This window comes from Cololabis saira, chromosome 21 (assembly GCF_033807715.1).
Source record: "Cololabis saira isolate AMF1-May2022 chromosome 21, fColSai1.1, whole genome shotgun sequence".
NCBI classification, from domain to species: domain Eukaryota; kingdom Metazoa; phylum Chordata; class Actinopteri; order Beloniformes; family Belonidae; genus Cololabis; species Cololabis saira.
In genome coordinates, this window is record NC_084607.1 from 12,053,495 (window position 1) to 12,081,334 (window position 27,840).

The window sequence follows — 27,840 nt, forward strand, 5'->3', positions numbered from 1 at the left end:
CAACCTTATTTGTTCAAGATGAGTTCCTCCCCTTACGGGAAAGCTTCGTATACATTATCAGTTTAAAGTAAATATTTAATATATAATACTTCATAAACAAATGCAATCAGAAATAGAAATAACACTAGTTTAATTCAGAGGAATACGCTTGTTTAATGTGTTTAATTCATAGACAGTAAACACGATTTTCAATTCTGAGCAAAGTACATACACTTCCGGGTGTTTACAACGATTCCAAGCGAAACCGGAAGTGGTGGGGAGTTCCTCCTCTCGCCGCAGCACTAATGTGACATTCACGTAGCCGCACGGCTTTTCCAGAAGTTTCCTCGCAGCGTTTTTTCTGCGGCGCGCCGGCAACTGTCGCGCAGATCGTAGCGAGCAAATACTTGAATATTGTTGTGTTTACGTTCAAATTAAATTTTTATTTTCGCTTCCGTTTACAGCAGAAAGTTGTCTACGGGGCTGTCTTGACTATTTTGGCAGCTATTATTGTCCACAGAAGTGAAAGCAGCTGCAGCAGCGGTGGAGTAACTTTTATTATTATTATTTTATTTTTATCTTTTATTTTATCGTATTTTATTTTATTTTTTTTATCTTATTTTATTTAATTTAATTTTATTATTATTTTATTTTTATTATTTTACCCATACACACGAGCGACTGCATGTGTTGAGGATGTTTATATGAAGAGCAGCAGCTGATCGGCCTCTGTAATGGGTAAAGATTACTATAATGTGCTCGGAATAAGCAAAGGTGCGTCCGACGACGAGATAAAAAAGGCGTACAGAAAACAAGCTCTTCGCTTTCACCCCGACAAGAACAAGTCAACCGGCGCTGAAGACAAATTTAAGGAGATCGCTGAAGCTTACGATGTCCTGGGTGATTCCAAGAAAAAGGACATTTACGACCGCTACGGAGAAGAAGGTACGTGAACGCATCATCCAGCTTACATGCAGCTCTGGCTCTTACTTTGCCTGACCTTCAGCGAGCCGGTACATGTGCATCATTTCATTTATTTTATTTTATTAGGTCTAATCAGTACAGACATGCATGTTTGCAACCTGTCTTTGGGTTTTTTATGCATCTTTCTGCAACAGTTGACGTACAATGAAAGCGCGTGTTCAACAGCTGCGGCTGCAGAAGCTGCTGGAAGCGTCCAGCTCTGGTCTCTCCCTCTGTTTCAGCTGATGACCCGCTTTACGAGCTCCAAAATACACAGATTTGTACTTTTATACTTGCATGCTACTGTCCACACTTGTATGGGTTTGGGCAGACAGATGGATGTTATATTTATCTAGGAAAAGGCTGTTAAGGTGCTTATTTTTTAAACATGAACTTCAGTACTCGAGTTGTAAAAAAAATCTTGTGCTGAATACAAATATAATATATTACAAATAATAGCACTGACCAAAACATCTGCAGAAATACTGCAAGAATGACATAGCAGCAGTTAAATGCAGCCTTCTGTAAGCTTTAAATATCCACTGGACTTACATCAAATACATCAAAACACAACAATAAAAAACAGTTTTCTGAACTTATATGCCTCTGTCCTTCACAGGATAAGTAAAATGGATCACTGCAAAAACTCAAAATCTTAACAAGAATATTTGTCTTATTTCTAGTTAAATTGTGTCATTTTAGTAAAAAAAAAATCTCATTACACTTAAAACAAGACTCATCACTGGAAATAACAATTTTCACCTGTTTCAAGTAGATTTTCGCTTAAAATAAGTAGAAAAGATTTCTTTGCTTGTAATGAGAAGATAAATCTTGTCCCACTGGCAGATTTGTCTACTTATTTCAAGTGAAAATTTACTTGAAAAAGGTAAAAATTGTCAAATAAGTTATTTTTCTGGTTTTATTTTTCTGGTGATGACTCTAAATGTTGAAATAGCAGTAAAACCACATTCATTGATGAAATGACATAAGGGATGGAAAGGGGGGATGGCAGTTTTAAAGGGGGAATGATTTTGACCGTTTTTATTTCAGGAGGGATGCCATCCCCCCTCATCCCCCCTCAATTCGAGTACTGATGAACTTTGATGTTAGCAGCTGTGTTGATGATTAGTCTCGAGAATAAGGGACTTTAAAAAAAAATCAGGCTGGGTTATAATAATAAAAGAGCATCGATCCATCCATCCATCCATCCATCCATCCATCCATCCATTCATTCATCCATCCATCTTCTACCGCTTATCTGTTACCGGGTCGCAGGGGCAGCAGTCTGAGCGGAGATGCTCAGACTTCCTTCACCCCAGACACTTCCTCCAGCTCCTCCGAGAGGTTCCCAGGCCAGCCGAGATACATAGGGCCAATCCCAATACACCCCCTACTTTCTACCACTACCCCTAAAAAAGAAGCCACAGATTTTAGGGCACTTGAAATCTTCCAAGGGCCCTGTCCCAATACACCCACTACCCCTACTTTTCAGCACCACCCCTAAATTTTGCGTGCTACGTCACTGCGTGGTTTACGTTCGGGTACGTAAGCGACTGCGTAGTTACGTTTGCACATACGTCACACCATATCAGGAAGCCGAGAGCTAGAAGCTGTTTTAATTTCCGCTGTAGCGCTGTTAATATGTCACTTTATTAAGTTTTAATATTTTTTCAGGCGTAAAAGTAACCGTTAAGATACCCAACCTGGGCTCAGTTTATCCAAATAACGCCTGTTAAGAAATTTGATCCGATGTTTTCGGAGAAGAGCCGCCGGCTCGGAGCGCCATTTCTTAAAAAATAAGAAATGTCCGCCATGTTTTTTTTTTTTTTGATTCAGTCCGCAAATGACGACGAAAAGCAAATCTGGGAAATTTTTCTGGCCCTAGATCAACTAGGGTGCATCTGAAAACCCTCGCTCCGTAGGGCCAGATTCATAGCCACTACACTTGTTTTCCCCACTACAACTACGTGAAAAGAGGAATTGGGACACCACTACCCTCAAGGGAACGCGCAAAATGTAGGGGTAGGGGTAGTGGGTGTATTGGGACAGCGCCATAGTCTCTCCAGCGTGTCCTGGGTCTTCCCCGGGGGCTCCTCCCGGTGGGACATGCCTGGAACACCTCCCTAGGGAGGCGTCCAGGAGGATCCGATACAGATGCACAAGCCACCTCAGCTGACTCCTCTCAATGTGAAGGAGCAGCGGCTCGACTCCGAGCTCCTCCCGGGTGACCGAACTCCTCACCCTATCTCTAAGGGAGCGTCCAGCCACCCTGCGGAGGAAACTCATCTCGGCCGCTTGTATCCGCGATTTCGTCCTTTCGTTCACTACCCAAAGTTTATGAACATAGGTGAGGGTAGGTGCGTAGATTGACCGGTAAATAGAGAGCTTCGCCTTTCGACTCAGCTCCTTCTTCACCACGACGGTCCGGTACATCGACTGCATAACTGCGGACCCTGCACCGATCTGTCTGTCAATCTCACACTCCATCTTCCCGTCACTCGTGACCAAGACCCCGAGATACTTGAACTCCTCCACTTGAGCCAGGACTTCTCCACCCACCTGGAGAAGGCACGCCTCCCTTTTCCAGCCAAGAACCATGGTCTCAGATTGGGAGGTGCTCATTCTCATCCCTGCCGCTTCGCACTCGGCCTCAAACCGCCCCAGCACATGCCGAAGGTCCCGGTTCGATGAAGCCAACAGGACAAAATCATCCGCAAAAAGCAGAGATGAAATCCTGTGGTTCCCAAACCGGATCCCCTCCGGGCTCCTGGCTGCACCTAGAAATCCTGTCCATAAAAATTATGAACAGAACCGGTGACAAAGGGCAGCCCTGCCGGAGTCTAACATGCACTGGGAATAAGTCTCCCGCAGAGCCACGAGGGACACGGCCGAATGCTTCTCCAGATCCACAAAGCACATGTGGACTGGTTGGACAAATTCTCATGAGCCCTCGAGTCGAGAACCCTGCCGAGGGTATAGAGCTGGTCTGAATAAAAGAGCAATATTTTTATATCTTTTTTATTTCTTATTGAGAAATGACTTATAAAGGAGCATCCAAGCTTCAACTGTTAACAGCAGTGTCAAATTCCTATTTCTGCAGAGGTTTCCTTACCGATCTTTGATGTTTTCTCTTGTTTCTATTTCTTGAACAGGATTGAAGGGATCAGCTGATCAAGGTGGAGGGCACAGTGGTCCCAGTTACAGCTACACCTTCAATGTAGATCCTCATGCCATTTTCGCAGAGTTCTTCGGAGGCCGTGGCCAGTTTGATCACTTCTTCTCACAGAATGGAGAGGATGACATCAATATCAACGATCCCTTCGGCACATTAGGCATGGGAGGCATGTCAGGAATGGGCGGGTTTCACAGATCCTTCAAATCCCATCCAGGAGGCTTTCACGGAGCACGTGCGAAAAAGAAAGACCCGCCGGTGGTGCACGAGCTCAAAGTGAGCCTTGAAGAGGTTTTCTCAGGCTGCACAAAAAAGATGAGGATTTCTCGCAAGAGATTGAGTCAAGACGGCTCCACCATGCGTAACGAAGACAAGATTTTAACAGTGGACATCAAACGTGGCTGGAAGGAGGGCACAAAAATCACATTTCCCAAGGAGGGCGATGAAACGCCTTCCAACATTCCTGCAGATGTGGTGTTTGTGGTCAAGGACAAACCTCATGCTGTGTTCAGAAGAGAGGGCTCTGATATAATTTATCCTACAAAAATTTCTCTTCGAGAGGTGAGTATTCTGACATTTGTTCCTTGAGGGGCAAAATGGCAAACTGTCTAAGTTTTCTCTCCTCTTTGTCTTTCTCCAGGCGTTATGTGGATGCACAATCAACGCTCCAACTTTGGATGGCCGGACCATCACTTTGACCTCCAGAGACGTCGTCAAACCTGGGACGAAGAAGCGAATCTCCGGAGAAGGACTTCCTCTGTCCAAATATCCTGAGAAGAGAGGTGACATGATCTTGGACTTCAGTATTAAATTTCCAGAAAAACTGGGCCAAAGCACACGCGATGCACTGGAGAAGATTCTTCCCGTGTGACTCCCTTAAAAAAATGACGGGTTAGCATTTCTAGAAACTCTGCTGAACTGCGTCACATTTTGGCCTAAATGACCGGCTCAGGGTAGATTTTTTATTTTATTTTTTTTTCTTCAAGCTGTGTTTAAATGAACTGTCTGAACACCAACTCTGTTTCGGGTGAGAAAGGAAAAAACACATTCACGGTGGGGTTTTTTTTCCCCAATAAAATGTTTCTAAAAGGTCATTAAATCACAATACTTGATTGATTTCAACTGAGAACTTGCTTTCAAAGCAAACATTTTTGGGAGTGCTTTAATATAACACGCAAGCTACTTACCAAGACGTCAAGTGCACATTTAAGTGTTCTTGAGTAAAGATAATGGAGAATACCAACACTAACCATATTAAAAGTATAAACTTTAAATAGATTTTTCATTTACTATTAAGATATGATGACGTTACATATGACTGAGTTACACATTCTGGTGCAGCAGTTCACATCCAGGCCTCTAGGGGGCAGTGCTGGATGCAGGACCAGGACAGAGTCCTCCCTGGACACGTGACCAATCTATCAATCGACAGTTTGTACAGATAATATTTAAGAAAGTGAAAGGACTTCTGGCAGATCTGTTTAAGTACTGACAGAAGTCTGACTGCAAGACGTAAAAGATGGCACGCGATAAAATGTTTACTTTGTACACAAAATCTCTATGTAAAATATTTGTTGGAAGACAAATGTGTGCCAAAAGCTCTCCCCCTGTAATTAAAATATGTGTGGTTTTAAAAGTGTCATTGTATATTCTGTCATGTCGGATTTGTAACTGCAGCTGCTTAATTTGTACCTTGTTAAAATGTATAAAGTACGTATGATCTTTTATATAAATATCATATGTATTTGATACCTGAGTTCCTGCTTATCCGCAATGAAATACCTTTGTTAAGTTTTTAAACAAAACAGTATAAGTCTGGTGCGTCAGGTGGTATATTACAGACAGTACAATGTGTAAGCACCCCCCCTTATTAAAATCCCTTATTTAATTATTCTGTGTTGTATCATGACGTCTGAAAGCATTCACACCAGGATGGACATTCTGGTAATGACTGTTTACACATTCTAGCGGGCATCCTGACGAACTTTAGGACTTGGTTCTATATTTAGTTTTGCTAATGATAGAAGTTATGAAGAAGAAACAATGTCACTGCCAGATATCTTGACAGGCTCCACTTGCTGCTTCATCCTGCTCCTGCTGGAGTGTCGAGTTTCTAATACGAAGATGTTGTTTAACATGGATGTAGAGATGTGCAATCTCTGTAATTTTACTGTTTGTAAAATGTATTTCTTTTTCAAGGAAAATGAAAGAATATTGATTTTAATTCAAGATTATGTTTTAAAATCTCTAGTTGAGATTTAAAATGCTTTGATTTTAAACAAAAATGTGTTTGTGGATTGATTTACAGGGTGGATTTTTTTAAAATGTCCTTTCCTATGCTGTGATAATCTGCACTTTCAATTATTAAAGAAACTGGCTAACAAACATCCACAAAATCGGCTTAGGTCGCAACCTGTTTAATTTGTTAAGGGGAAAACATTAACTAATTCATTTCAAAATATGTTATTATATCACATTCACAGTAAAAGTAATCTCAATGCACTGCATGGTATGGGGCTCTTTAAAAAGGTTCAATGTTTTTCAAGTCAAAAAAGTCCAAATTTTTCTATAAATGATCAAATATGTTACAGCTGAATCCAATTCCCTCTCAGATGAAGCTTCTTCCCATAATGGGGCACATGTAATACATTTTTATCATGAGATCAACAAATACCCCAACGTCTTTATAGAAACATTGAACTTATTAAAAATAAAATAATTGTTTTTTCACATTTACTTGCGTTTTTTTTTAGTTTTACAAGAATCCACACATTCTAAAAAATGTAGTCTTTTTAGGTTGAAATGTGAAACAATTCAGGGTTTGGATCATGTGATTAATTTAAACGCGCAAGGTATCACTTGAAATACGCCCAATATACTTGGTTTTATCTTTAATTTTGTTGAAATTACACCAAGATGCATAAAACATGACATTTTGGATAAAAGTGAAAAATTGAAAGGGGTTAAAGGTTCTGCAAACCAGGAACATTCATCATTTTAAGTATTTTTGGAAGATTGGCATTTGTTTAACCTCAGTTTTTATAAAGATTTGTGTTGGAGATTATTGTAAGTGATGTTAGCTGCTGTAGTTACTAGTAACGGCCACTAGGCGGCAGTCACACCTGCCCTACGGCCTACAGATGGTAGACTGTATGATCTATACTTATGCAATGTTTTTGATAATAAAAAAAAAAAATCCATATCGGGGTTTAACAAAGCGCTCACACAGAAGCAAAGACACTATATCCCTGAATGTACAGGAGCATTTTCATTTTTATAAAAGGCTTTCATATATGTTGGATTCCAGTTAGAAAACTCAATCCATTATCACCGGCCCTCACTGGGAGCTTGATTGTGATTAAATACACCTAGACATGGGTTGTAGGTTTTAACCGGAAGCAATGGTATTTTATTTTGTCTACTTGTACATTGCAGTTACCAGTAGTGACCGCCAGAGGCAGTGCAATTGGATGATACATTGCACATACATTCATGTGAGTTAACTTGAATGATAATAAGTGTAATAACAAAGTGATTAATGCTGCCTGGAAATCAATAGTATTTTATGATAATAACCGAGGATTTAAACCTCAAGAGAATGAGAAAATAACTGTGTCTATGTTGATAAAAGCTCATTCTAAATATATTAGATGGCTAAGTTCCCCAAAGATTAAGGAAACTCACTTTAAAATATTGTATAAAGTGTACCCGGTTGCAGAATTCCTTAAAAAAAGATTCAAGTTCGAAGTTGATCAACGTGCTTTCTGGAATGTAGCAGATGAAACTTTAGAGCATATGTTTTACCTGTGTCCAAAAACGTCTGGTTAGAATTAAGAAACTGGTTAACTACTTAGAATAGAGGACATACCAGTCTTTGATATCTCTCATATTTTTCTTCTATATAGATAACTTGAAGTCGAATGTATCTGACATAATAAATATAGTTATTCTCATGGGTAAATATAATATTCATTGTAGTAAGTGGAGGAATAGCAAACCTTCCTTTGATTGGTTTTTAAATTATTTTAAATTATTGGCTAAAAAGATTTGTGACGATATATCTTGTTTTCTGCTTTTTTGATGCATGCCTCAGTCCTTGCTCCTCTTTTTGGCACTTTTGTTTGCCTGATTTTAAATACTGGGATACTTTTATAGTCTGAACTTTATAAAAAACCCAGTTTGTCTTTTATTTCAATATATAGTTAATTGTTTTTTTCTATATAGCTCTATATTTGACAGCATCTCATATTATGTCTACTAAATATACTATCATCTAGGGCTGGGCGATATGGCCTTTTATTAATATCTCGATATTTTTAGGCCATGTCAGTAACGATACACGATATATATCTTGATATTTTGCCTTAGCCTTGAATTAACACTTTGATGCCTACAATCACACCAGTATGATGATTCTATATGTCTACATTAAAACATTCTTGTTCATACTGCATTAATATATGCTAATTTTAAACTTTCATGCAAAAAGGGGGAAATCACAACTTAGTCAAACGCATGTGACTGACGTATGTAACTGGGTGCGCTTGTTTTATCTCTCTGAGAAGGAGAGACGAGACGAGAAAGAGTGAGAAAAGCCTGCAATTTAATGCCCTAAAAGCAAATGCATGACAATGTATACTCGAATATTCACGATATAGTAATTTTGTACATCGCACAGAGTAGAAGCCGCGATACATCGAGTATATTCGATATATTGCCCAGCCCTACTATCATCCTTACGAGAAGATGTTTAATTACTGTTCTATGTTGTTTTATTGTGTTTAATAAAGAAGAAGAAAAAAAAAACCCCCATTCATGTGAGAGAAATGCGTCAGGCTGTTTGTCCATCAAGCAATGAAACTTGGCGATTATTATTATTTTCGCCATACTACTGAAAGCAAGTTGTTTATTTCAATCCAATTCAATTACTTGTTATGTTGTGTCCACATCAGTTTAGTGTAAAACCAATAACGACGTCCTTGTAAGGGATGGGGATGAATATAATCATCGGCATGGAGACAAGCTTTTCAAAAAAATGTATATACAAGTTATTTTATTAACATAAATTACCAGACGCTGCATGGTAAACAATATTATATCCGCGATTTACCTGTCTTCGAAGAAGAAAAGTTAACCGCGGTTGAATTGGTTTGATATTGGATATTGGATATTATGAATTCAACACCCATAAAACTTGTGATACATACCACTGATTTTGGTCAAATCACTTGTGATGTGTTCATGGTCATCTATGGGCTGATTTAAAAATCATATATATGGGCTGATTTAATGTGGTTTAATGAATTCAACACCCATAAAACTTGTGATACATAACACCGATTGTTTTCATTAAACCTCATTAAATCAGCCCATATATATGATTTTTTTTAATAATTACTGTTTTGTGATATATAGTCTAGATGACCATGAACACATCACAAGTGGTTTGACCAAAATCAGTGGTATGTATCACAAGTTTTATGGGTGTTGAATTCATAATATCCAATATCAAACCAATTCAACCGCGGTGAAAAGTGAAACCTCCAACATATTTGTTTTTAAAGTTGGCGTTTACGAGGACACGTGAAGGCGTCATCGTACCACCCCTGCTGGGCTGGCACGAAGCTAAAGGCTGATTTATGGTTCCGCGTTACACCAACGCAGAACTTCCAGCGTACGGCGCGCGTCGCCGCGTACCCTACGCCGTAGCGTACGACGTAGGCTCTGCGTCGATTTAACGCGGAACCATAATTCCGGCTTTAATCTCCAACAGTATAATAAAACAGACGCACAGTCGGTGTAATTAGTGGCCCGACCGATCGAGATGAACCCGCCGCTCTAAAGTGTTGCAGTAAATATTCAACATTCCCCCTGTACTGTAGGTGTTTCTCTGAAGGCTGACATTGGTTCTGTCGACGCTAACAGGAAGGTGCTGCTCCGGTAAGAGTCTCTGCTCTGCCATGTTTCCTTGTTTCCGCTCTCAATTAACCATCTAGCTGATTAAACACGTCCACTTCAGGAATTTGGAACACATAAAGGCGAGGATTAAGTGTCTATTATGTAAGTCTCGGTTTTTATTCACCAGCCGAGCTGCTGTCAGTGTTTGTGATGCTTCAAGTAGAAGGTGGAGGCTAATTGCTAATTTTAGCTTTTTTTTGTTTTTACAAAGCATTGATTGTTTAATCTGCAGCTGATTTATGATCACAGTTTTGATTTTAACATACAGCAGCAAATCGGTTTTTGAGTTAGCAGCAGGGTATGCGTTTGTAAATTGAACAGTATAGCTGAACTTCTTTAATTTCAATGGGATGCCATTGTTGTGCTATTATACTGGATTTATGGAGAATCAGAATCAGCTTTATTGGCCAAGTTTGAACATTGCCCAACAAGGAATTTGACTTATTTCGCTCACTGTACCCAGATTTAAACATAGCAAACAGTAAATAAACAAATGTGACACTTATTAACAAATATACAATAAAAAAGAAACTGAAAGCTGCAGCAGTATGAGGTAGACATGGTCATTTTTGATTTATTTTGTTTTTGTACATGTAAAAAAAAAAAACAACACTTCAAGAGAAGTTTAAGAAAACAAAACAACAAAAAGAATTTCATCCTTTAGCACTTGATAACTTAATTTACACATGCAAAAAATCAGTAAGAAGAAGTGTAAACTTATTTAATCCTACCCCCATTCACTTATCATTTAAACCGTTTTTATAAATACTCACACACTGTACTCACACTGCTAAATAACAGTATTATTATTATTATTATTACTATATACTGTAATTATACTCACACACATACCTATACATACATACATACACATAGTTGAATATTTCTATATATTTGTACACACATGCCCATATAAATATCTATATAAATATACTTATTTACACTATACTGTCTCTATTAACTGCATCTGCTCTATATCTGTGTACATATCTACTTACACACACACACACACACACACACACACACACACACATACATATATATATATACCCCCATACATAGGCATACACCCATACATACCTACACACACACACACATATATATATATATATATATATATATATATATATATATATATATATATATATAAACACATGCATACATACTAATGATGGCTCTAAATAAAATAACATATATACAAATTTTGAAAGAAGACTGAGTTTGTGTTTGTTTTTCGGCTGCAGATCTTCCTCTTCCGACTGCTGGACTCGACAGATCCAGCTATGTGAGCTGCTCTGATGTGTGGACTCTTAAATCCATACAGTGCCTGGCTGAGTCCGCATTCAAACCGGCGTGGGGGACTACTACCCTGTCACTGTGACGTGAACACCACACAGACCTGCAGCTGGGGTTGTAGCATCACTCCTCCACCATGCCCCTGGGACTGGGAAGGAGGAAGAAGGCATCCCCTTTAGTGGAGAACGAGGAAGCGGAGCCCATCCGCGCAGGCCTCAATGTGGCCGGCATGGAGGGCCTGGATGGAGGAGTGGTTGGACTTGGGGAAGGCGCCACCTCCGAAGGTCTTCCTCCCCCACCTAACAGCATGCGACCTCGGCTCATCTTCCACACCCAACTTGCCCACGGCAGCCCCACGGGCCGCATCGAGGGCTTCAGTAATGTTAGGGAGCTTTATGCCAAAATTGGAGAGGCCTTTGGGATACCTCCATCTGAGGTACGTCACCCCCTTCACAGGGATGGCAGTGTAAATAAATCAGTGGTCTTCAAACCCTGGTCCTCGACATCTACTGTCCTGCATGTTTTAGATGCTACCCTGCTTCAGCACATCGTGATACAAGGAGCTGTGTCAACAACAGTAGTGTCCAGACCAGGGGTCGGCAACCCGCGGCTCTAGAGCCGCATGCGGCTCTTTAGCGCCGCCTTAGTGGCTCCTGGAGCTTTTTCAAAAATGTTTTTTTTCCTTTTTTTTTTTTTCCTTCTTTTCTTCTTTTTTTTCTAATTATTTTTCTTCTTTCTTTTTTCCTTTTTTCCTCTTCTTTTTTTCCTTTTTTTTCTTCTTTTTTTCCTTTTTTCTTTTTTCCTTTCCTATTTAATCTCAAAATTTTGACTTTTTTCTCGACATTTCGACTTTTTTCCTGAGATTGTACTTCAACATTAATCTCGACATTTCGACTTTTTTTCTCGACATTTCGACTTTTTTTCTCGACATTTTGACTTTTTTCTCGAAGTGCATGATGAAAAAAAAATCTTCCCCCAGTTCTAACTAATATACAGTAGATACATGCCGCGTGTGTTGCCTTCATTCTAAGGCTTATACAAGACTTTTCATTTTTTGCGGCTCCAGACATATTTGTTTTTTGTGTTTTTGGTCCAATATGGCTCTTTCAACATTTCGGGTTGCCGACCCCTGGTCCAGACCTTGATGACGAGCTAATGAGGACCGTTAATTTGAATCAGGCGTGTTGAGGCCGGGAAACATCCAAAACATGCAGGACAGTAGATCTTGAGGACCAGGGTTTGAAGACCACTGAATAAATACTTGAGTCTAATGGTGAGAGTTTGATTGTGGATCATTTTACTAATTGTACATTCCCTCCACAGGTTATGTTTTGCACACTAAACACTCACAAGGTGGACATGGACAAACTGTTGGGAGGTCAGATTGGGCTGGAGGACTTTATTTTTGCCCACATTAAAGGTCAACGAAAGGAGATTGAAGTGTACAAAGGGGAAGATGCTCTAGGTTTGACAATCACTGATAATGGAGCTGGCTATGCTTTCATCAAGGTAATTAAAATAATAATATACAAAACAATTTCTCTGTACTTGTGCATTAAAGTGACCTGTCAGTTTTATAATTGCAATTATTTCCAATAGTCGTCATTTCGTTTTTAAGATCTTCTTCATTCACTGTCGACAGTTATATTCATGGCTGATGATCATTGTCCTATCATAAATGTGTATATTAAGAAGGATCTGACTAGTTGGATTGATAACATGACTCCTGCTGCTTTTTCAGAGGATCCGCGAGGGGAGCGTCATCCACCAAATCCAGGTCATCAATGTGGGTGACATGATTGAGTCCATCAATGGCCATCGCCTTATTGGCTGTCGACACTATGAAGTTGCCAAAATGCTGAAGGAGCTTCCCAAAGGAAAGATGTTCACCATTAAGCTGGTGGAGCCTCTCAAAGCTTTTGGTAGGTGTGAAGGATGGATACATCTCTCAAGCTATATTTGTAATGGCTTCATACTCATCTTCAGGATTTCATAGCCTTCCCTGCGCTCTCAGAACCGGCACTGTTGACACCTATTAGAGTGGTAGTGAATCGCCAAATGGCAGATAGTGTGTTGTCATTTGCTGAATATATGCACATATTTACTATACTACATGCCTTTTTATATACGTAGGTTTCTACTGTGGATCTCAAATTTATAGGTGGATTATGCTAAATCACGTTATTACTAGGGCTGGACAACGATTAAAATTTTAAATCGCATGATTTCCCTGATTAATCACATTGTATATGCAAAATCAAATAATGAATTCAAAAGTTGTGTAAAGTGCACTTTTATTTATAAAAGTATGAACCAAAGTGCCATAACATTTGTTGTGCAAACATCTCAGCAAAACATCAGGACTTGTCAGTAACACATATTTAGTGTAAAAATGTCAAATAAAATATAGCTTATTGCCACTGCCAGGGCATTAATGTCATCCTGGTTTTTTTATGAAAAATAAATAAAGTCTACCAACAAAATCCTGATCCACAATCATGACATTAAAACAGGCAATTTCTGAGGTAACAGCAGAAACTTTTAACGGGGAGCAGCATTACCGTCTATTCAGCATCAAATGTCCCTGTTAGAAAGTGTGAAGCACAAAAAAGAATCACTATTGAAATTTCCTTTTACAGGGGTCGAATCTGCTGTCTGGGAGAACTTGAAAATGAAAATGTCCATGTAACCGTTCCGTAATTTTACCGCTCTCCATGTCTGTTTTAGCTTTTCCACATGTTTTTCCGCCAACTTTCTTCCGGTTCCGCAGCAGCCGGCAAAAGACTTTTCAAAACAAAAGCATGTGAGCAACATGCGTTAATGCGCGATAAAATAAATGACGACGTTAATAAATCAATGAGTTAACGCGTTAACTTGCCCAGCTCTAGTTATTATAATGCATAAATTAAAGCCTGAGTTGGTGAAATCAAAATCTTCATGAAACCGTTGCGAAGCGCTATCGTAGGAGCAACAAAGTCTACATAGTTACTTCATTAATTAGTCTTAATCTTTAATGAAGGCTAAAGCCTGACAGGGTGTGATACTCTGCTCTGTCACTTGTGAAACATTATAATTGTACTTTTTTTGTGCAGATATGATCAGCCAGAGGTCCGGAGGTTCCAGGTCAGGATCGGGGGTTCAGCTTGGCACTGGCAGGGGAACCCTTCGCCTGCGCTCTAAGGGTCCTGCCACGGTGGAGGAACTGGTGAGAATGTGTACTAGGGCTGGGCGATATGGACCAAAAGTCGTATCTCGATATTTTCTAGCTGAATGGCGATACTCGATATATATCGATATTTTTTCTGTGCCATAATTGGGGTTTCCCCCAAAGCATTCTAGCATAGCATCTCTGTTAGCTTCATTTTTTCTGAGGCAAACCCTTAAAAAAACAGTCAGTTTTAATACAAAGCCTCGTGCCAAATGTCACACAGGTAACCTTTATTAACAGAGGTCTGCACAATATCAAAATGTATAAAACAAATGAAATAAAAATAAACTGCCTGCATATTTAAAAATGCTTCTTGAATATAATAAAACAAATATCCCTTTCCTGCATAACAATTAAATTAAAATACACTGCAATTAATACAATGTAGAAAGTAACAGGCAGACTTTTCCACTGAGGTTGACAGTTGTGCAAATAACAAAACATTTGTGCAAATCTCAAATAAAACATTCAAGTCAATTTGTCACAAAATAAGCTATATCAAAATCAAAAAAAAAAATTATTATTTTTTATTTATTTATTTTTAAATCGATATAAACTATATTGTCTCTTACCATATCGCGTTTGAAAATATATCGATATATATTAAAATCTCGATATATCGCCCAGCCCTGATGTGTACATGTCTCTGCCGTTTGGCTAAATGTAATTATTATGTTTGAGTATGCGTGTAAAAACATTTTGTCCTCACAGCCGTCTGCATTTGAAGAAAAGGCCATCGAGAAGGTGGACGACCTGCTGGAGAGTTACATGGGCATCAGAGACAGCGAGCTGGGTGAGCATGTTTGTGTTTGCTGGCCGTGTTGGTGTGTACAACTTCACATCCTTACTAACCAAAACTCTGCTCTGCCTCCTCAGCGGCCACAATGGTGGAGCTGGGAAAAGACAAAAAGAACCCAGACGAGTTTGCTGAAGCTTTAGATGAAACCCTGGGAGACTTTGCCTTCCCGGACGAGTTTGTTTTCGACGTCTGGGGCGCCATCGGAGATGCTAAGGTTGGACGGGTGTAACCACTGAAACTAATGGAGCAAGACGACCTGTGTGTGTGTGTGTGTGTGCGCGTGCGTGCGTGTGTGTGTGTTACACCCGCAACATTTGGCACTCCTAGAAAACACCACCATCATCATGAGTCTGTTTTTATTCCAGTTTACACTCCTATTTTTGCGCATTTGTACCCTGTTGGGAGACAAAGTGGATGGTCCAGTTCCAGGGAGAGGAAGGCAGCTGTGATGACTTCCTAAGTGCTTATATTTGTCTTCCAGCTTTTTCCAGAAACTACAAGCACGCTGATGAGCATTTCCATCGCTTGCATCACGTGACCCTGCATGTCATTGTTGTAGTAACTGGCAGTGGAACCAGTACACCTTACGTTTCTGCAATGGGAGATATGAAAGGCAAATAGATCTTTGCTATTAAACGAGAAAAAAAATGTTTTCCCTCCCCACAATGCTCTGTGCTGCACTGTACTGTCAACCAACAATAGAGGGGAACATAGTTTGCTCTGTACCTCACCTGGTGGGTTTTTGCACAATACAAGAGCTCCCTAAATTACAGTTGATCTTACCATTATGGATCAGTTTAACAAGCATGCGCTGTGATATTTTCTCTCTCCATAGTGAAATCTTCTGGTTTCATGTCCTCCTTCATTTCTTTTTTCTTTTAGGTCAAAACAAAATTTGGTTACAGAAGAGGCATACAATATTGTAGCCTGTGAGTAAAAAGATCAGTAGTGTTTTCACAGTTGGCACAACCCATGCTGTAATGAAGTCAACTGTGCAGACGATAGCACATTCCTGTCCTTCATAGGTTCTGCAGCATTAAAAATATCAGTGTTACCTGTTATTGGGGGATAAAATATGTGAATGAGAAGCAGAACAGTTTGTGGACTGTTGCCTTTTTTCTTTTTTTTTTTTAAATAGTGTTTTTTTTTATATATAAGGTGATTTATTGTCTGTTTTAAAACAAGATTTGCATAACAGATGAAACATTTCATCTTGTGTTGCAGTTTTATAAAGGAGCAGTATTAGAGAAGTTATAGGATGGAGTTAGTGCAAAAAGTCAAGAAAAAAAAACCATCTTAATTTTTCTGTGTATTTTGTTGGCAGTCTTAAGTCTGGTGTGTGAACCTTAAGCAGAATGAGAGAAAGTGAGAAAAGCAGGCAACGTTGCACTAACTACTCAGTTTAGGTAAACACAGGTCTTAAAACAAACTTTTGGTGTTAACCTCTTCAGTATATTCAAATGTATGAAGCTATTTTGTAGTTTTGTTTCATTCCTCGATCAATATCTTTTTGGGTGATGTAATTAAACTGATGCTCGAACACTGTAACACTAAGAAGAAAACATTATTTTCATGGCTTTGTATTACACTGATGTCAATGTCCAAATATAATGCAATAACAGTACCCACTGAGCTGTTTTCCTTCTGTTTGCTTTTTATTCAACACCTCTGAGTTCCATGCAGATTTAAGAATCAGAGACTAATGAACTTCACCGTTCCTGTCCTTGAAGATGGTTATTTAGATCACATTATGCAACAGCTGTTTCCACTTGAAATAGAGAGGGTTCTGCGAAGAGCTGGATTGTTTTCCCACATTTGTAGATGCCATCACAAAGGGTGTTTCTTCTCACTCCTGTGTCATCATACAATATGTATGACATTTAACTAGACAATGAAATCCCCGAGTGTCACCAGACTGTTGGAGGGTAAGACGAGCCACCTCGGTTTAACTTGATAGTGCTGGTCGGGCTGGCGGGGGTCACGTACAGGCCTCTGTCAGAGAGGTGGAAAGCTGCAGAGGTCTGACCCGGCTCAGAATAAGGACAGCAGTACAGGACTGTCTCAGAAAATTAGAATATTGTGATTTCCTGTAATGCAATTACAAAAACAAAACTGTCATACATTCTGGATTTATTACAAATCAACTGAAATAATAATAATATGAATAATTCATTTTATTTAGAGGCGCCTTTCATGTCACCCAAGGTCACCTTACAGGATTAAAACAATAAATACAATTAAAAAATACATTTTATAAGTTAAAAATACAATAAAACATCCGTAAAAGCAGCAATAGAGACAGCATAAAAAATAAAAAGTAAATAAAACAATAAATAAACAAACTGGTGAGAAGTAGTGCATGATGTCCGGTCAGAGTGAGTGGGCAAGTTTGAACAGGTGAGTTTTGAGTTGAGTTTTGAATGTGGTGATGGAGTCTATTTGTTTTATGTGTGGGGGGGAGTTGCAAGAGTTGGAGAAATATTGCAAGCCTTTTATTATTTTAAATTGCTAATCATGGCTTACAGCTTAAGAAAACTCAAAATATCCTATCTCAAAAAATTAGAATATTCTGGGAATCTTAATCTTAAACTGTAAGCCATGATCAGCAATATTAAAATAATAAAAGGCTTGCAATATTTCAGTTGATTTGCAATATTTCAGTTGATTTGTAATGAATCCAGAATGTATGCCATTTTTTTTTAATTACATTACAGAAAATAAAGAACTTTATCACAATATTCTAATTTTCTGAGACAGTCCTGTATGTTATGACTATAAACATCAGCTGAAGTCCACTGTAAGCACCTCCTGGGGAGTAAAGTTTAGCCACTGACAGGTGGTGATGTGTCCGTTATTTACTTGAAGGGAGGTAAACCAGTTCTACCAGTCCCTGTTGATCTATAACCCCGGTTGCTCATAAAGTGTTCCCAGATTACTCTCTGTACTCTCTGTGGAGCACATTTCCCCAACAGACTCCAGGCTTCAGGAACCCCAGTCATGTCGCTGCGACCCCGAGCATCCTCCCAGCCCGGGATCCTTTCCCTCCTGCCCATCCACAAGGGGATTTCATCCCTGCGACCGCGGGCCGTGTCCTCTCGCTCGGGCTCCATGCTGGAAGACGAGCTCTCCTGTCCCGTCTGCTGCGAGATCTTCAAGGAGCCCGTGGTGCTGAAGTGCAGCCACAGCTTCTGCAGGGCCTGTCTCCAGCAGTTCTGGAACAAGAGGAAGGCCCGGCGCGAGTGTCCCATCTGCAGGAGGAAGTGCTCCCTGACGGAGCCCACGGTCAGCCTGGCGCTGAAGAACGTGGCCGACACCTACCAGAGGGAGCAGGAGCGGAGGACGGCCGGGGCCGGGCCGGGGGGAGGACAGGAGGCCGGGGCGGTGGAGGAGAAGTGTGTCACACACGGGGAAGTTCTCAAGCTTTTCTGTATGGATGACCTGGACGTCCTGTGCTGCGTGTGTCACACGTCCAAGAAGCACCAGGGACACAGAGTTTGTCCCTTGGAAGAAGGAGCTCAGGATCTCAAGGTAAAGCACCTTTGATGAGAATCCATGATTTATAAAGGTTTCATGTTCTTCCTATACATATTGAGAATCAATAATTGTTAAAATGATGAAAAGCACATTGAAACATTTGCTGGAACCCTTCTATTAAAGACAGAAAAACCCACAATGGCCACTGAAATAACTTGAAATTGAAAAAAAAAAGATTAAATGAACAATTAAAATCCTACTTTGCTTTTAAACTTTTTATTAAAAAATCTGAACAAATACAAACAGCAAATACAAACAACAAATCAGCATAAAAAACCCCTCAATAACTTCTGTACAAACCTTTGAGTCAATCACTGCCGTCAAGGGATTTTGTTCCTGTCAATGAGACTTCTGCACCTACAGGACTGTTTCAGAAAATTAGAATATTGTGATAAAGTTCTTTATTTTCTGTAATGCAATTAAAAAAACAAAAATGTCATACATTCTGGATTCATTACAAATCAACTGAAATATTGCAAGCCTTTTATTATTTTAATATTGCTGATTATGGCTTACAGTTTAAGATTAAGATTCCCAGAATATTCAAATTTTTTGAGATAGGATATTTGAGTTTTCTTAAGATGTAAACCATGATCAGCAATATTAAAATAAAAAAAGGCTTGCAATATTTCAGTTGATTTGTAATGAATCCAGAATGTATGACATTTTTGCATTACAGAAAATAAATGACTTTATCACAATATTCTAATTTTCTGAGACAGTCCTGTAGACTGGTATTTTCACCCACTCTTTGTTGGCAAACTACTCCAAGTGTCTTGTCTTCTCCAGACAGGTTGGTCAGCTTTTTCCACCAATGTTCAGTAGGGTCTCATAAACACACCCCAGAATAGTCCAGTTTTGTTGTTTAGTGTTCTTGGGTGTTTTTTAGTTTTTTAGACCAAGCTTTCTGACACCGAGCTGCACATTCAGCCTCAGAATGCTTTAATAGATTGTACCTGCACTGATTTAACATTTAAGGATTCTGTTGAACCGTCATTCATAAGCAGTGTCTGATTCTCATTAGTCATCGTTCAGTAAATTATCTATTATTACTTTTGTCTGTTTCAAGTTATTTCAGGTCTTCAGAGGATCTTAAGACATCTTGACACTCTCTGTGCCTTTACTTCTCAGGCGGAGCTGAAAAACGATCTGATTCCTCTAAAGAAAAACCTGCGCCACCTGTATGAAGCCAAGCAGGAGTGTGATGACACAACTGTGCACATCAAGGTATAAATAAACAAATCCACGAAATAACGGAGGACCTGCATGACTCATGACGTTACTGTGACTGAAGTTGAGCCACACTGTTGGTGTGTAAACACGTCAGCAAAGGAGGTGGAAAAGCCTCACACCGTAAATATGAAGGAGTTTCCGAGTTCTTAGATAATCTGAAAATATTGTTGGATCAAGAGCATGGTGCCTATTACAACCTTTTTTCTTTTTTCTTAATAAGTTTAGTACCCACAGCTCCATGACAATGGATGAGGGAAGACATGGGAACAGAGAACTCAGCCTCATTCTTTTCTCCACCCATGAGTCGATCTCTAAGATACTTGAACTACACCAAGTCAGTCTGCAAATCAACGCCAGATCAATCCGTATTCAACCCCGTCCTCAAGAGGTGTTTGATTGCATTCTAGTTGCTTCACGCTGGCCTGAGACCCATCTTGGTGTCAATTAGGGCTGGGTATCGATTCAAATATCAAGAATCGATTCGATTCCGATTCTTAATATTCAGAATCGATTATCATGATTCGATTCGATCCGATTTGATATTGATTTGGCTCAGTGTTATTTAAAATGTTTTTTGAGCTGTTGCCTGAATTATATGACTGTAAAATAACTAGTGAAATAATAATTTCACAATAATTATTGTGAAATAACTAAGAAATAAATAACTCAAACAGGCCTTTCAATATCAATTTAAAGTGCAAAAAAGAAAGAAATTGCAACAGTTCATGCAGTAAACAAATCATTTTAGCTTATCTAATTTATTCTGTCACCACGCACATATATTGCCATGAAGCACCTGGCATTTTTCAGAAGTGTCATGACAAACTGTGTGTCCGACTACTGGGATTAAAGTTGGAAATGATGGAAAAAAATTAAAAAAAATTGATCTTTAGACATAAGAATCGATTTTTAGGAATTAATATGAGAATCGATTTAAAAATCGGAAAATCGATTTTTTCAACACAGGCCTAGTGTCAATGCCACGTGCAAAAAATGTGAATGTGATCTTGTTCCCATTAAACTGGACACCTTGTGTCCTTTAGCGCGCTTATTGCCAGCAAAGTTAACTGGGCGTCTGCCTGTGTTGTGTAGGAATCAAATTATCTTCGGGAGGAGGCTCACTGAGCTAAACTCCTTGAGCAAATCCAAATCCTGAGACGGGGTTGAATGCCTTCTTCTCGAAACAAATGTACACTGGTTCTGAATCGGGTTCAGTCAACTTCAAAAACCTTCCTCAGCAGTACTTGGCATGCAGCCCCAGACAGGATAAAAACGTAATCACTCCACCTGTAGTTGCTACCTGTAACCTGGTCCCACTTCTGGAGAATGAAAGAATTCTAGAAACACAATCTTGTCTGTTAAAGACCTGCTGGTACCTGCTACTCTTCATAACTGGGTATTAAAATAACATTATTCTGCATTTAATGTATACAATTTGGTTTATTAAAGGAAGAACTGTAGAAAAGTAGAAGCTGAAGTAGATGGAAAAGCGCAAAGTGCACTACTCTGTATTTCTATCATGGTAGAACCAGACTCAGGCCACGGAGAAGCAAATCAGAGAGCAGTTTGAGGAGCTGCGGGATTTTCTCCAACGAGAGGAAGAGGCACGACTCGCTGCCCTGCGGCAAGAGGATGAGGAGAAGAAAGAGCTGGTGAGGAAGAAGTCTGACAACGTCAGCAGAGACATCCTCACCTTCTCTCATGCTGTCATTGCCATTGAGAATGAGATGGCATCCCGGGATATTCTGTTTCTCCAGGTGTGTAGTTTTGAAGTCTTCCCTTGCAAGTTTTTATATTCTTTTCTTAGCGGCTGTCTGATTGTACAACACATGAATGACAATCACATCGTTTGCAATTCTCTGTCATGTCCTTTCAGAATTATTCCAGCACAAAGAAAAGGTAGGTTTCTCCTCTGATTTAAGTTCTGCAGCGTCAGGTCAGTTTCATGACACAACTTATTTGCTTTTGTTTCATTCCTGTTGGTTATTCCTCTTCACTCAGAGCACAACTCCCACAGAAAGATCATGACAAAGTTTCAGGTGCTCTTCTGAATGTGGCCAAGCACGTCAGTTCCCTCAAATACCATGTGTGGGAGAAGATGCTAGAACTGGTTGACTACAGTAAGTGCCCTCTTGATTTTGAGGTTTGAAACAGTTCAGCGTGGTTGTCTGAAGGAAGATAACTTTTTCAAAAAGATTTTCCCTCAAATTTAAAGGGGACCTATTATGGCATCTAATACTTATTTTAAACAGGCCTTGAATGTCTTAAAAACAAGCTTTTGATAGTTTTTGCTAAATAAATTAGAAATTCAGCCTCTGGAGCCATGTTTATCATCCCATTCTCTAACCTCATTATCTATGCAGGATTCTGAGTGGGCGGGGCTATGATAATGAGGCTCTGTGCTGATTGGCTGCCTGAATGACGCGATACACCGCTACGAAAAAACGGCGGAAGCTCCGGCCGGTGTTAGTTGTGGGCGTGGTTTCACGCATCGGAGGCCAACCGATGTAAATCGCATTTTTGTTACGTAACGAAAGGGAGCAGAATCTGAACGGCTCGTAGAAGCCACATCACACTGGATCCATCCAGGCGGCTGTACAGACACTGCAGAATTTGGTTGCTTTGCTCCTTCTCTGAGTTGGCAGGCTGAGGGGAGACCACTTTATATACCGTATTTTCCGCACTATAAGGAGCACCTAAAAGCCTTTAATTTTCTCAAAAACCGGCAGTGCGCCTTATAATGCAGTGCGCCTTATATATGATCATTACGGTAATTTCTGTTACTGTAGGGGGATTGTAGCTACTGTAGTTGGTGTCGCCGAAGTAATGGCGCTAAAAACGCCAGGAATTCAGGAATCGTCACAGACGTTCAAGACAACAGCAGCGATGCTGACTCGCATAATGGTGACTTTGGCGAGACGGAGCAAAGCTGGTTTTTATTTTGTTAATAAAGTTTGACATACGGTACTTCTTGTTTTTTTTTTTTTTTTTGCATTTGCTGTAGGATTTTGTAGCATTTCCTGTAGCGCAGCTCCATCAGGTAGATACGTAACTCAACCACAACCACTATAGTATTGTATTTTACCATATATTTAATGCGCCTTATAATGCGGTGCGCCTTATACTGTATATGGAAAAAGTTTTAAAATATGTCATTCATTGAAGGTGCGCCTTATAGTGCGGAAAATACGGTATGTTAAAGCAAGAAAAAACTTGTTTTTCATAATAGGTCCCCTTTAAGGTAAACCTCACCCAATAATTTGCTGAGCCATCATTACAGTTTGTTTTCTTCTTCTTTTAGCACCCATCACCTTGGATCCCAACACAGCTTACTCCTGGCTGTCCCTCTCCCCAGACCTCACCAGCGTAGCCAACGGTGGATCGATGAAGACGCTGCCAGACAATCCCGAGCGTTTCGGACACTTTGTGTTTGTGCTGGGATCAGAGGGCTTCACCTCCGGCCGCCACGCGTGGGAGGTGGAGGTGGGCGATAAGGTGGACTGGATGCTCGGGGTGGTCAAGGGCTCCATAGACAGGAAAGGCCGCATCTCGGGCTGCCCCGAGGGCGGCTTCTGGATGATCTCCCACTACGAGGACGAGTACTCGGCCATGACGAGGCCCAGGAGCCCCCTGCGTCTGGAGGACCCGCTGACTCGGGTCAGAGTGCAGCTGGACTACGAATCCGGAGAGGTGGCCTTCTCCAACCCCGTCACCATGAAGCCCATCTACACCTTCAACGACTTCTTCACTGAGAAGATGTTTCCCTTCTTCTGCCCTGGAGCCAACATCAACGGGAACAACCCCAACCCCCTGAAAATCTGCCCTGCCAAGGTGGCGGCGTGGAACAGTGCCACCTGGTGATTTGAGAGCGTCTCCCACAGGGACATGAGTGTTTTACCAGGCTACAGAAATTAAATCCCATCCATGCAGGTATTCATGTAGAACAAGTTTGATTCAAGATTTCATTTGGGTTCCTGACATGATTGATTGGAGTTCATGAAGCACAAAGTGCAGGTCTGTCTCCTAATCCCCTTCACAGTCTGGAGCATCAATCTCCCACTGGTGGTAGAAAAACCCCTCAAGAGCCCAATTAATATACATGTCATGATTCCATGAAACTGATTTTACAACAACATTTACACTTGCAATAAAAATCCTCCAGATTTGCTTTCATTTATTCATGTTGTGAGATTAAAACGTCCCTCATGTGATTAATCTAGGCCAGGACTGCAGAACAGCGGATACTTTCCTAACATACTGACATGTAAGAATACGGGCGATTTGCACAGAGTCAGCCACTGTGGAAATGGTGAGTTCTTTGCGTGCACTACAAAGAACTCGCACATCACAATCATAAAGTGGTAATATGGAGTCTATGACCTAGATCTGTCTTTCAGTGACTTTTGAAGTGGACCCCTTTGAAACTGTAATGTGTGGTGACGGCACTCTGGACAGTCTTATCATAAATTATATATCCTGTATTTCAGTGGTTCCCAACCTTTTTTCCTTGGAGCCCCCCCTACTTGTGTCTAAGACTAGCCCGGCCCCCCACCTTTAATTGAAAAAATTAACATTAATTATGTTTTTTTATACATTTCTCTTTGGTTTACCCTGTACTTTGTTTTTCTCACCTTCCTTTTGTGTCACCAATGTATAAAATACACACAAAAAATAATTGCAAGGACATTAAAATATTTCTGAAAAATGTCTCTTTTAATATGAGAGCAACATTTTTTTTTAAACATTTTTCCTTTAACAACCTGTCGGAGTAGTAGTATGATTAAATGTTGAATAATTATATAATAATACGTTTTTATCCTGATAAATAACTTAGTATTTTAAAATGACCAAAATATATTTTCAACTGGGTTTATACAGACTTGGATTACTGTATTCCATTACGTGTGTTATTATGATTTTTTATTTATTTAACATGTATAAATATAATTTTTACAACTGCATATCCTCAAAGCAGACAAAGTTTCGCACCCCCCCAGAGATCTCTGGAGCTCCCCCAGGGGGGGCCCGGACCCCAGGTTGGGAGACACTGCTGTATTTGATACTTTGTGTTTCTATGACTAAGAAGTAAAATATAGAAATTAAACTGAATATTTATTCAAAAATATGGGAATGACACCAGTTTTGAAGTGAGATCCAGGAGAGCTGCTCCGTTTCTTCTACTAATTTTTTTTTTTTTTAAACATTGACTGAACAACAACTGTTACTGTTTATTTCCCGTTTTCGTAAACCACACATCGTGATTTTGATATCGGCGCCTCTCAGTGATTAAACTATCTCCAAGAGCAGGCTGGGCTTCCTCCACATTGTTTCATGACATCCTTTATGGGTTAACTGTGGAGAGCGGCGGGAAGTTCCTCCACCCATGTCACCCTGCGGCCGGCAGAGAGACCCAACAGGAGAAGAGTGGCATAGGAGGGTCAGAGGTGTTAAAAGTATTCACATACATTACTTAGGTAGAAGTATAGATACTAGAGTTTAAAAATACTCCTGTAGAAGTTGAAGTATCAACTCAAGTTTTTTACTCAAGTAAAAGTATACAAGTACTGGTTTCAAAACTACTTAAAGTATAAAAGTAAAAGGAATGTAAGGGGGAAAAAAGCCATTAAGGACAAAAGCCATTGAAAATGAATGCATCTTAGTATAATGCAAATATATTAAAGAACCATATATGTGTACTATTGAGCATTAACATGTGTTTCAGAGAGCAGAAGATATGATGACTAGTTGCCTATAAGTATTGTAACGGTGCAAAAAGTCAAACTTCAGGCATGTTATCATTTATCCTAACCTTTATTGGAATGTACATCCAAGTTTAGTTGCAGGAATCTGAGGGAACGGATGTAAGAACAAAACTGGACAAGAACATCTGAAACAACCACAACCAAATTCACTCTATCCGGATGGAGCAATTTAACTGGATAGTTTTTTTTTAAAGGCCGAAATGAAATAGAGTAACGAGGCTGTTTTTAAAATGTAAGGAGTAAAAAGTACAGATAATTGCGTGAAAATGTAAGGAGTAAAAGTAAAAAGTCGTCTGAAAAATAATTACTCCAGTGAAGTATAGATAACCAAAATTTCTACTTAAGTAAGGTAACAAAGTATTTGTACTGTGTAGTATTTGTTACTTGACACCTCTGAGGAGGGTGGAGGCGGGCAAAAAAAAAAAGAAGAGCCACGGATCGGTTCGGGGTTAAGCTGGAAAAGTTTGCAGCCTCCGAGCGGTTGGCCGTAGTGTCAGCAGGTTGTCGCCCACCAGGAAGATGCAACAGGAGACTAGAAGGAACAAGGAAGAAGTGAGAAAATCCCAGTAAAAAAAAGAAAAAAACCTGTTTAGAAATGACATGAAAGGTCAGCTTTAGAAGCAGCTTAACATTTAACACCGCATTCATGTTCGCAGGGACTTTGACATCAAAACTAATTCCTACTGAGTGCCTTTGGTGGCAGCGCAGCATCGTTAATCAGCAGGTTGAGACCTCCTGTACATGGGAGAGCCCGCCTGTTGGGCATGCTGATTTCTGCTGCAAAGGTCAGAGTTGTCAGACAAAGAGGGGAGCATCAGCGGCAGACAATAGCACATGTCAGATGAATATCAGAACACTGAGGTGAGGCTTGCGTGAGTGTTAATGCGTGTGAGCAGGGAGGATTTAATAGACTATAACGAGGGAACAGAGAGCTCTTACTCAGGTGACAACTGGAGTGTATGTCATTCATGCAATTAATGAAGAAAATGCTTTCCTATTCAAAAGATCCAAAGAACACCTTGCTTCACCTTCAGCTTAATAAATTCTAATATATCGCAATGATGTTTTTATTGTTTACAATTTAGAGTATAAAAACTACGACGGAGTATTAGGGCCAAACTAAGACAAAAAACATTGGAAATTACGAGAATAAAGTCATAATATAATGAGAATAAAGTCGTAAAATTACGAGAATAAAGTCGTAATAGAATAAAGTCGTAATATTATGAGAATAAAGTCGTAATATTAAGAGAATAAAGTCGTAAAATTACGAGAATAAAGTCGTAACATTACGAGAATAAAGTCGTAATGTTGTGAGAATAAAGTCGTAATATTATGAGAATATAATTTATGAGAACTCTAACAGGAAGAGCTTCTTCTCCCTGTGTTAAAATGAGGAATATTGAGCATCTTGTGAAGTTATATTTATATATTTATAATATATTACGACTTTATTCTCGTAATATTATGACTTTATTCTCTTAATTTTACGACTTTATTCTCGTAATATTATGACTTTATTCTCGTAATTTTACGACTTTATTCTCGTAATATTATGATTTTATTCTCGTAATTTTACGACTTTATTCTCATTACATTATGACTTTATTCTCGTAATTTCCTTTTTTTGTTTTTTTGTTTGGCCCTAATACTCCGTCGTAAAAAACAACTGATACTGAGTGGTAGAAAAAGTAAAGACTTTCACCTCAGTTTGGTGTCTGTCATCGTCCCTCCTGCAGCAGTTTTTTTTAGTTTTTTTCCGTGGATGGCTGTCATCCAGCAATCTGCTGGCCTTTGTTAGCTCTGGTGATAACAAGCACAGCTCATCCAGCGTTTCCTCTGCAGCAGTCTGCATAGTTTGAGTCTGACTTCATCTGTTTACCTTCATGTTCCGTCTTCAGCTTGGTCTCTCACATGTTCAGATTTCACTTCACGT

The 27,840-nt window shown here is 39.6% G+C and overlaps 3 protein-coding genes across 4 annotated transcripts; all 3 read left to right on the forward strand.

The window, feature by feature from the left end:
• Nucleotides 1-627: 627 nt before the first annotated feature.
• On the forward strand, nt 628-6,786 carry dnajb1a (DnaJ heat shock protein family (Hsp40) member B1a). Its single transcript, XM_061712341.1, has 3 exons — nt 628-924; nt 4,095-4,675; nt 4,755-6,786. The coding sequence occupies exons 1-3, from the start codon at nt 714-716 to the stop codon at nt 4,983-4,985; spliced, it is 1,023 nt and encodes a 340-aa protein (XP_061568325.1). The 5' UTR covers nt 628-713; the 3' UTR covers nt 4,986-6,786.
• A 3,074-nt stretch (nt 6,787-9,860) lies between these two features.
• gipc1 (GIPC PDZ domain containing family, member 1) lies at nt 9,861-16,999 on the forward strand. 2 transcript variants are annotated; one of them, XM_061712063.1, is made up of 7 exons: nt 9,861-10,054; nt 11,317-11,804; nt 12,692-12,877; nt 13,110-13,290; nt 14,461-14,573; nt 15,288-15,369; nt 15,453-16,999. In XM_061712063.1, exons 2-7 carry the CDS (start codon nt 11,505-11,507, stop codon nt 15,602-15,604), a joined length of 1,014 nt encoding a protein of 337 aa, XP_061568047.1. In that variant the 5' UTR covers nt 9,861-10,054; nt 11,317-11,504; the 3' UTR covers nt 15,605-16,999. The 2 variants fall into 2 exon arrangements, with proteins under 2 accessions (XP_061568047.1, XP_061568048.1); XM_061712064.1 differs by lacking the exon at nt 9,861-10,054 and adding an exon at nt 10,060-10,174.
• A 1,372-nt stretch (nt 17,000-18,371) lies between these two features.
• Nucleotides 18,372-24,319, forward strand: trim35-12 (tripartite motif containing 35-12). The gene is made up of 6 exons (XM_061712337.1): nt 18,372-18,903; nt 20,041-20,136; nt 21,669-21,899; nt 22,019-22,041; nt 22,144-22,262; nt 23,444-24,319. Exons 1-6 carry the CDS (start codon nt 18,373-18,375, stop codon nt 24,001-24,003), a joined length of 1,560 nt encoding a protein of 519 aa, XP_061568321.1. The 5' UTR covers nt 18,372; the 3' UTR covers nt 24,004-24,319.
• Nucleotides 24,320-27,840: the final 3,521 nt, after the last annotated feature.

Excerpts from the sequence above, each read along its gene's own strand:
- dnajb1a (XM_061712341.1), top strand. The coding sequence starts at position 714 with ATGGGTAAAGATTACTATAATGTGCTCGGAATAAGCAAAGGTGCGTCC. Across the intron at positions 925-4,094 it reads CGACCGCTACGGAGAAGAAG|GATTGAAGGGATCAGCTGAT; the intron begins GTACGTGAACGC and ends TTTCTTGAACAG. Across the intron at positions 4,676-4,754 it reads CAAAAATTTCTCTTCGAGAG|GCGTTATGTGGATGCACAAT; the intron begins GTGAGTATTCTG and ends GTCTTTCTCCAG.
- gipc1 (XM_061712063.1), top strand. The coding sequence starts at position 11,505 with ATGCCCCTGGGACTGGGAAGGAGGAAGAAGGCATCCCCTTTAGTGGAG. Across the intron at positions 13,291-14,460 it reads GGAGCCTCTCAAAGCTTTTG|ATATGATCAGCCAGAGGTCC; the intron begins GTAGGTGTGAAG and ends TTTTTTGTGCAG. Across the intron at positions 14,574-15,287 it reads CTGCCACGGTGGAGGAACTG|CCGTCTGCATTTGAAGAAAA; the intron begins GTGAGAATGTGT and ends TTGTCCTCACAG.
- trim35-12 (XM_061712337.1), top strand. The coding sequence starts at position 18,373 with ATGTCGCTGCGACCCCGAGCATCCTCCCAGCCCGGGATCCTTTCCCTC. Across the intron at positions 21,900-22,018 it reads GGGATATTCTGTTTCTCCAG|AATTATTCCAGCACAAAGAA; the intron begins GTGTGTAGTTTT and ends ATGTCCTTTCAG. Across the intron at positions 22,263-23,443 it reads GCTAGAACTGGTTGACTACA|CACCCATCACCTTGGATCCC; the intron begins GTAAGTGCCCTC and ends TTCTTCTTTTAG.